This window comes from Rhinopithecus roxellana, chromosome 15 (genome assembly GCF_007565055.1).
Source record: "Rhinopithecus roxellana isolate Shanxi Qingling chromosome 15, ASM756505v1, whole genome shotgun sequence".
In the NCBI taxonomy this organism is placed as follows: Eukaryota; Metazoa; Chordata; class Mammalia; order Primates; family Cercopithecidae; genus Rhinopithecus; species Rhinopithecus roxellana.
In genome coordinates, this window is record NC_044563.1 from 58,295,177 (window position 1) to 58,303,898 (window position 8,722).

The 8,722-nt window shown below is 44.9% G+C and overlaps 2 protein-coding genes across 5 annotated transcripts in view; one reads left to right on the plus strand and one right to left on the minus strand.

Annotated features, from left to right (window-relative positions):
* The window catches only part of PAAF1 (proteasomal ATPase associated factor 1), a 46,843-nt gene extending 42,409 nt beyond the window's left edge, over nucleotides 1-4,434 (minus strand). For 2 of the 4 annotated variants that reach the window (XR_004053683.1, XM_010366835.2), the window contains exons 1-2: nucleotides 3,571-3,665; nucleotides 1,826-1,866 (exon numbers count right to left, since the gene is read on the minus strand). Coding sequence is in view for 1 of the 4 variants with exons in the window: in XM_010366835.2 (XP_010365137.1) it covers nucleotides 1,826-1,866; nucleotides 3,571-3,617 (88 nt within the window). In the remaining 3 variants the exon portion in view is untranslated. Of the gene's footprint in view, nucleotides 1-1,825; nucleotides 1,867-3,570; nucleotides 3,666-3,899 lie in introns of those variants that run through there. The other 2 variants (XM_030918430.1, XM_030918431.1) reach the window with 2 other exon arrangements.
* Nucleotides 3,657-8,202, plus strand: LOC104665131 (cytochrome c oxidase assembly factor 4 homolog, mitochondrial). Its single transcript, XM_010366834.2, has 2 exons — nucleotides 3,657-3,884; nucleotides 7,472-8,202. The coding sequence occupies exon 2, from the start codon at nucleotides 7,488-7,490 to the stop codon at nucleotides 7,749-7,751; it is 264 nt and encodes an 87-aa protein (XP_010365136.1). The 5' UTR covers nucleotides 3,657-3,884; nucleotides 7,472-7,487; the 3' UTR covers nucleotides 7,752-8,202.
* Nucleotides 8,203-8,722: the final 520 nt, after the last annotated feature.

An 8,722-nucleotide genomic window follows, 5' to 3' on the forward strand; every position in this document is an offset into this window, starting at 1 on the left:
ATGATCTCGGCTCACTGCAAGCTCTGCCTGCCGTGTTCATGCCATTCTCCTGCCTCAGGCTCACAAGTAGCTGGGACTACAGGCACCCGCCACAATGCCTGGCTAATTTTTTGTATTTCTTTTTAGTAGAGCCACTGTGCCCAGCTTTTTTATTTTTTTATTTTTTAATTGAGACAGGGTTTCGCTCTGTCTCTCAGGGTGGAGTACAGTGGCACAATCCTAGCTTAAGCAGTTAGAACAGGATTTTTGAACATAATTAAGTACAATAAAATCGATAAAATAAAATATAGTATTTTCCTTGAAATTTTGTTACATATATATATGTATATATGTGTATGTGTGTATACATATATATTTGTATATTTGTGTGTGTGTTTCTTTCTTTAGAGACAGGGTCTCACTTTCTGGTCCAGGGTAGGAGATCACGTAGCATGATCACGGCTACCCTGATCCAGGGTAGGAGATCCAGTAGCATGATCACAGCTCACTGCAGCCTTGACTTGCTGGACTTGAGCAATCCTCCCACCTCTGCCTCTTGAGCAGCTGGGACTACAGACACCCAACGCCATGCCCAGCTAGTTTTATTTGCTGTAGACACGAGGTCTACCTATGTTCCCCACGCTGGTCTCAAGCAATCCTCCACCTTGGCCTCCCAGAATGGTGGATGACAGGTGTGAGCCACCACATCTGGCCTTTAAGATGACTGGCAAGTCACAACACTATAAAGTCAGTCCTTTATTCCACTGATATAAACAATAATCTTTTTTTTTTTTTTAAATGATGGGGTCTCACTCTGTCACTCCGGCAAGAGTGCAATGGTTCAATCGTAACTCACTGCAGCCTCAACCTCCTGGGCTCAAGAGATCCTCCTATTTCAGCCTACCAAGTAGCTGGGACTATACAAGCATGCCACTATGCCTATTTTTTTTATTATTATTTTTTATAGAGATGGGGGGTCTCACTTTGTTTCCCAGGCTGGTCTCGAACTCCTGGGCTCAAGTGATCCTCCTGCCTCAGCTTCCCAAAGTGCTAGGATTATAAGTGTGAGCCACTGTGCCTGGCTAAAACTTTATTTCTCATAGAAATACAATATATCAGCAGCATTTGAAATGAAAAATAATCAGCAAAACAAAACTTTCTCACAGAATTTAGAAGGAAGGTTGATTTGTTTTAGAATGGTACCACATTGGTTACCAATTTGAAACGAATCCTGTGAATGAAATAAGAGTGTTGTTCAAAAGAAAAACTGATAAGACTTGGGAGCTTCCTGGATATGGCAGGGTCAAGTAACTAGGTTTTTCACTCTGGTGCCTAGAAAAATGATGGTAACTTAAGAAATGAGAAAATCAAGAAAGAGAACTCACTTGACAACAAATGTACTCAGCTTGGTTTTGGACTTCAGTAAGTCAAGTAACTTAAGGTGACAGTGAGACCTTTAAGCAGAAATCTCCAGCAAACAACTGATCAATCTCTGTTTGAACATGGAGAAGTCAGGGCTGGAGCTATAGATCTAGAAATTATCATCAAGAAGGTCCCAGTTAAAGCCACAGAAGTGCTTAGAATACAACAGCACAAGGTAAGTGATTAATTAAGATGCATCAACAATGTCTCCATGAATAAGTCTGTGGCTTTCAAATGGAAAATCAATCTGAAGGCCTTCCCTTGGAATGGAGGAGTTGGGGTGTTAGCCATACAGTACTGACTGGTCAAGCATATTTGCAGACTATGAGTATTATGTAAGGAGGCTGGGCCAGGAGAAAATAGGAAGCTTTCTTTTAAGGGTAATAATCCTTCTTCTTTAAAGTGACAGCATATAGGGTATTACCTGAGGGATGACAGCTCAGCCAGGCCTCCCCTTCATCCTTCCTATGAAGAAAGACAAAAGCTTAATTAGGCTCACCCAAAGTTGAACAGGATCCCATAAGTTACAAGGGAAGAAAGAAGGTCATGTAACCTCCAGTTTGGTCACAGTACTTAGACATGAGCTAGTTCAACCTCTTATCAGGTATAGATCATTCTAAGACAGACAAACTTTATTTGTTCAAGAAATATTTGTGGATTAACTATTTAATGAATAGATATCTGTTGGTTAAATTAATGCTCATCCATCAACAGTGAGCTCACTTTGAAAAATCAAGGTTATCTAATTAGATATTTATCAGGATTATTGTAAACCAAGCCCTGTGCTAAGCACTTTCCATATACAATCATTAACTCTCACAATAACCAAACAAGATTCCTTTTATTATTTCAGCACCTGCCCAATCATCCAAATCCTGATCTCTTCACCCTAGCACTTTTAGGGTATAATGGAAAGGGTCTATGCTTTTAAGACAGAAAGATCTAGGTTGACAGCAACCCTCTATCATTTGACGAGATGCATGATCTTGGGCAAGTTAAGCCTTCTGATTCTGGTGCTGTACTTTCTCATAGGTACCTAGTGGCACTTCATGTTATTGTTCTTTACTACTTATCACATTCTGTGTACTAGCAACTAGTCTGTATTTTAGCCCACCTAAGTAAGGTATAAACTTAGTAAGGTGAAAATTTCTTAAATGCAGAAGGCTGTTTCATTCATCTTCACCATTGTTTCAATTTGAAAAACCCTTATTAGCAGTAGCAGTTGACAAATATGGCACTGCTATATCCATCCTGATTCCTAGAGAAACAACCGGCACAGTATAAGATCAATAAATGTTATATGAATGAATAGTTTGCTGTGCATTCCTACTTAAGATTTCAGCTTTTCTTTTTTTTTGAGATGAGTATCGCTCTGTCACCCAGGCTGGAGTGCAGTGGTGCAATCTCAGCTCACTGCAACCTCCACCTCCTGGGTTCAACCGATTCTCCTGCCTCAGCCTCCCGAGTAGCTGGGATTATAGGCGCCCACTACCACACCCGGCTAATTTCTGTATTTTTAGTAGAGACAGGGTTTCACCATGTTGGTCAGGCTGGTCTTGAACTTCTAACCTCAAATGATCCACCAATCTCAGTTTTCCAAAGTGCTGGGATTACAGGCATGAGCCACCGCACCCGGCCTGGATATAAGCTTCTTAAGAGCAGGAACCATCATATTTAGAGTATACATCTGAGCTCCACCAAGCATCCAATACGGGGCCTGGACATAGTGTTAGTTTCCTTAATAGTATCGTCCAGTATGCCCAATATAGCATTAGGGGCCTAGGAGAATACAAAGGTTCCATCACATACAGAAAGTGGTGGTGAGTTCAGGGACTTCTGGAAATAACTGACGACTAATCAGTATTTGCTAAATGACTGCTTGGCCAAGAGCCTTCCTGCCTTCCAGTATCCCTGTCTTTCTCCAACTCACTGATATTAATTCTGACGCGGGGATCACACAACTCATGTGCTCCCTTGGCCTGGTGATAGCTTTTCAGAGAATGACCATACGGGTTTGATACTTCTTTTTCCGGACCCTGTTCCCTCCATATCCCTCAACAACTGATGAAGTAACCTCTATTGATATCCTGGACCAGGCATGGCTCTCCTTGACGCAAAAGCAATATCCACTACCCTCCTCCTCTGACTCTGTTCCGGGCCTGGATTCACCTTAGGGCTTGCGCCCAGTCGCTCTGAATCCTCAAAGGCGCCGCCATCTCGACCCCGCCTCCACCAGCCCACCTCTTCCGCCCCTTCCCGGAAGTGGGTCCCCGAGAAGGGTGCGGCGAGAACAGAGGGTGGGCTCAACATCAAGTGGCCACCAATGAAAACGTGCCTTTTTCACATTTCCCCGCCCCTTCCGTGTGCGCCCTCCCCACGAGGGGCTGGTTCCTGGAAGGATGGACAGAGGACCCCCAACCGCCTGCGAAGCTCAAGCCGCCGCGTAGGAGCGTGCGTTCGGGCCCTCTTCTCCCACCTATTCGGTGAGCATCGCGTACCGCGTTCTTCAGAAGGCGTTGCGGGCCCAAAGGTGCAGCGATTAGCGGCCGCGCGCGCGCATGCGTCCTCAAAGTTCAAAGTCCGCGATACCCCTGAGGCGCTTCAGGCCTTGTGGCTGCCAGCATTTTTCTGCTTTAAGATCCTTTCCATGACTTCCTAGTTTAGGCCCGCCTCCACGATCCAGCTGCCAACCATCTAGCCTACCCTGATCTCTGAGCAGGGGTCGTCCTCATTTTACTCCGGAGACTGAAGCCAGAAGGTGGTGAGAGGAGAGTACGGTAGCATTTACTGAGTCCTATCGTAGCCCAAGCACTTTTCATTCGTTAATCTTCATTCTATTGTGCGAATTAAGTATTATTAATGGGGAAACTAAAATGAAAAAGTTTACATAGTAAGGCGTAGTGCTGGGATTCGAATACGGATCTCTTGGTTTAGGATCCAAAGCACTTTCCATTCCACTGTTTTCTCTAAATTATTTGCTGCTGGCCTGTTTAGGAAGAGAAAACTATCATTTATTGAACTCTTTAGACGTACTAGCCTCCTTACAAACTTTTTTTTTTTTTTTGAGACAGGGTCTCCCGCTGTCACCTAGGCTGGAATGCAGTGGCATGATCAGTGTTGCCCAGGCTGGGCGCAAACTATCCTCCCGCCTCAGTCTCCCAAAGTGCTGGGATTACAGGCGTGAGCCATGGCACCCAGCTTCATCTCTGTGTTTCCAGAGAGGTTATCAAATGATGAGGCAGTGACAAAGCTAGGTCCGAGTCTGTTTCAAAGCCCATTTTCCCCCTCCTGCTTAAGTTATACTGCCTTCAAGGCAAATGAGTTGTGTAAAGTGCCTAACTCCCTCTTGTGACTTCCCCATTGCCCTCAGAATAAAAAGTCTTAAATTCCCTACTATGTCCTACAAAGCCCACCAGTTTAATATTGTCTTGTTCTGATACTCTATTTTCCCATCACTGAACTTTTTTTTTTTCCCTCATGTATCAGATTCTATCTCAACCACCTGCTCTTCCATTGACCAAAAATAGTTTTCCCATCTCTGGCTAACTTTTGTTCCATATGTCAAGTTTCAGCTTGGAAATCACTTCCTCTAGGAAGCCTTCCCTGCCTATTCCTGCCCTTGTCTAGATTAGGTATCCCTCCACTGTGGTCCCAGTCTTCGCTATCTGTACACTGCATAGTAAACTGCCCTGTCTCCTTGTCTAGGTTGTAAACTCCATGAAGCCAGGATCTTAACTGACTTAGACACTCTTGAATCCTCAACACTAGCATAGTGCCTGGTACATGATAGGTACTTAATCATTGGTTGAGTGAATGAGAGACACAGTAAAGGCAATAAGGAGTCCTTCTAGTTCTTTACAGCCCATCATGGTGAAATTTTTGCAAAGGCTGAAGTCATTTCTCTTCAGACCTTAAGTTCCTTCTGTATGCTGCTTTCTGCTGAGTGTTCTGATGCAGATGGGCATGACAGTTTGGGCAAATAAATACATCTCACATTTTTGTATAGTTTACAAAGCCATCTCACCTTATGGATGCAGAGGCCAGGATTCTGCATGCTGTATGCTACAGCCACACTGAACTCTTTCTGTCCTTCCCATGTGTCAAAACCTACTGATATTTGGGCACCCTTTCACTTTGTTTTTTTGTTTGTTTTGGAGACGGAGTCTCACTCTGTCGCCCAGGCTGGAGTGCAGTGGTGCAATCTTTGGCTCACTGCAACCTCTGTCCCCTGGATTAAAGTGATTCTCCTGCTTCAGCCTCCCAAGTAGCTGGGATTACAGGCACCTGCCATCGTGCCCGCCTAATTTTTATATTTTTAGTAGAGATGGGGTTTCACCATCTTGGCCAGACTGGTCTTGAACTTCTGACCTCGTGCTCCATTCGCCTTGGCCTCCCAAAGTGTTGGGATTACAGGTGTGACCCACCACATCCAGCCTCTTTCACTTTTTAAACTTTGTTCTTCAGCATAGAATAAGGCTAGTAGGATAAAAGAAGAAAGGTTATTTATTTATTTGAAACAGGGTCTTACTATGTCACCTAAGCTGGAGTATAGTGGCAGCATCATAGCTCACTGCAGCCTTTGAACTCCGGGGCTCAAGGGATTCTCCCTCTTCAGCCTCTTGAGAACCTGGGACTACAAGTGTGTGCCACCATGCCCAGCTAATTTTTAAATTTTTTTTCTTTCTTATTTTTTTTTTTTTTTTTTTTTTTTGAGGCCTCAGAGTTTCGCTCTTGTTGCCCAGGCTGGAGTGGAGTGGTGTGATCTCGGCTCCCCACAACCTCCGCCTCCCGGGTTCAAATGATTCTCCTGCCTCAGCCTCCTGAGTAGCTGGGATTACAGGCATACGTCACCACGCCTGGCTAATTTTGTATTTTTAGTAGAGACGGGCTTTCTCCATGTTGGTCAGGCTGGTCTTGATCTCCCGACCTTAGGTAATCCAACCACCTCTGTCTCCCAAAGTGCTGGGATTACAGGCGTGAGCCACTGTACCCAGTCATTTTAAAATTTTTTTTTTTTTTTTTTTTTGAGACGGAGTCTCGCTCTGTCGCCCAGGCTGGAGTGCAGTGGCCGGATCTCAGCTCACTGCAAGCTCCTCCTCCCGGGTTTATGCCATTCTCCTGCCTCAGCCTCCTGAGTAGCTGGGACTACAGGCGCCTGCCACTGCGCCCGGCTAGTTTTTTGTATTTTTTAGTAGAGACGGGGTTTCACCATGTTAGCCAGGATGGTCTCGATCTCCCGACCTCGTGATCCGCCCGTCTCGGCCTCCCAAAGTGCCGGGATTACAGGCTTAAGCCACCGCGCCCGGCCTTAAAATTTTTTTGTAGAGATGAGGTCTTGCCATAACCCAGGCTGGTCTCAAACTCCTGGGCTCAAGGGATCTTCCTGCCTCAGCCTCCCAAAATGCTAGGATTACAGGTGTGAGCCATCGTACCTAGCTGAAAGTTTAGTTCTTTTTAGGTAGATCAGAGATAGCTTATCTAAAAGATGACATTTAACCTAATTAATATTCCAGTAGCAAAATCCATTGAACTTATTAATGTTATGTCAAGCATTCTCACATGGTTTATCTTATTCAGTTCAAACCACTTTGCAGGCCTGCTCTCGGCCAGGCCTAGTGCTAGAGGCACAAAGGTAAATCAAGACAAACATCATCTGGGCACAGTTGGCTCACACCTGTAATCTCAGCACTTCAGGAGGCCAAGGCAGGAGGATCGCTTGAGCCCAGGGGTTTGAGACCATGCTGAGCAACATGGAAAAACCTTGTCTCTATCAAAAAATCAAAACAATTAGCTGAGTGTGGTGGTGCACACCTGTAGTCCCAACTACTCTGGCTGGGGAGGGACTGAGGCGGAAGGATTGCTTGATCCCTAAAGATGGAGGCTACAGTGAGCCTGGGCAACAAAGCAAGACACCCTAAAAAAAAAAAAAACAAGCATCTGTCTGCAAGTTTAGTCTCCCACGGGAGACATAAACAGGCTAAACGGTGCAGTCTGGTCAGTGCTATTTATAATCTAGGAACCTTACATATTATATCCCCACTCTAACCTTGTCTCTGTTAATGTTCTATAGACTCCCCGTCCCCAGGATGTCAACCTCAGCCCCTCAAGGCCATACCTGGACCCAACGGGTGAAGAAGGAGGATGAGGAGGAGGACCCGCTGGACCAGCTGATCTCCCGCTCTGGCTGTGCTGCCTCCCACTTTGCAGTGCAGGAGTGCATGGCCCAGCACCAGGACTGGCGGCAATGCCAGCCACAGGTGCAGGCGTTCAAGGATTGCATGAGTGAACAGCAGTCGAGGCGGCGAGAGGAGCTGCAGAGGAGGAAAGAACAAGCCAGTGCCCACCACTGAGACCTCAAACCACCTATCCCCAGTAGATGGCCCTGCCAAGATCAGCACCCAGCAAGATTATAGAGGAAGAAATCCTAAATGCTGGGTGTGGGAGGTATAAAACCTGGGGATAGTTTTTGGATCTGGAGTTGAGAGCCATGGGTTTGGACGTGACTGGCACAAACAGCTGTCATATGTTCATGGTCAGATCTCACACATCCTCAGCTGTCTTGTTCCACCAGTATTTGCCAGGAAAACAAAGAATGTGATAAGGGATGCTCCCCCACCCCACATCTTGGGTCAGTGTGCCAAGTACTGAGATGATTTTAGGGACATTTTATTTTAAATTAAATTCACAATCTAATGGTAAATTGGTTACCTGATTAGTGCCTTTCTCTTTCATCACTTGTTCTGGATGTTTCAATCAGTTTAGTGGAAGGAAGAAAGCAAATGGGGAAACTTTTTATTCAAATATGTTTTTGTTTTGTTTTTTTGAGACGGGGTCTCTGTTGCCCAGGCTGGAGTGCAGTGGTGCAATCGGGGCTCACTGCATCCTCAGTGGGCTCAGGCCATCCTCCCACCTCAGCCTCTCAAGTAGCTGGAACCACAGGTGTGTGCATCACCACACCCAGCTAATTATTCAAATATTGAGTACCTATTAAATACTAGATTCTGTTGAATTAACAGATACCGAGTCTGGCTTTAACCTGCTCCCAACCCAACAAACACACAAAGTTGGGCTAACATTTTTAAAGTATATTTAACACTAAAATACAGATTTTCAGCTTTTGAAAAGTGGAAAAGCTGTTAACATTGATTTTTATTCCCTCTTAACAATTTGCTGGAGCTGAATAACTCCCCCTTTTAGTAGGTTGTGTTTTCCCATTCAAAACAGTTGCATATCAATTCTCATTTTTCTTCAACAGAACTATTCTTCCATTCTATTCTTTTTTTTTTTTTTTTTTTTTTTTTTGAGATGGAGTCTTGCTCTG

Excerpts from the sequence above, each read along its gene's own strand:
- LOC104665131 (XM_010366834.2), top strand. The coding sequence starts at position 7,488 with ATGTCAACCTCAGCCCCTCAAGGCCATACCTGGACCCAACGGGTGAAG.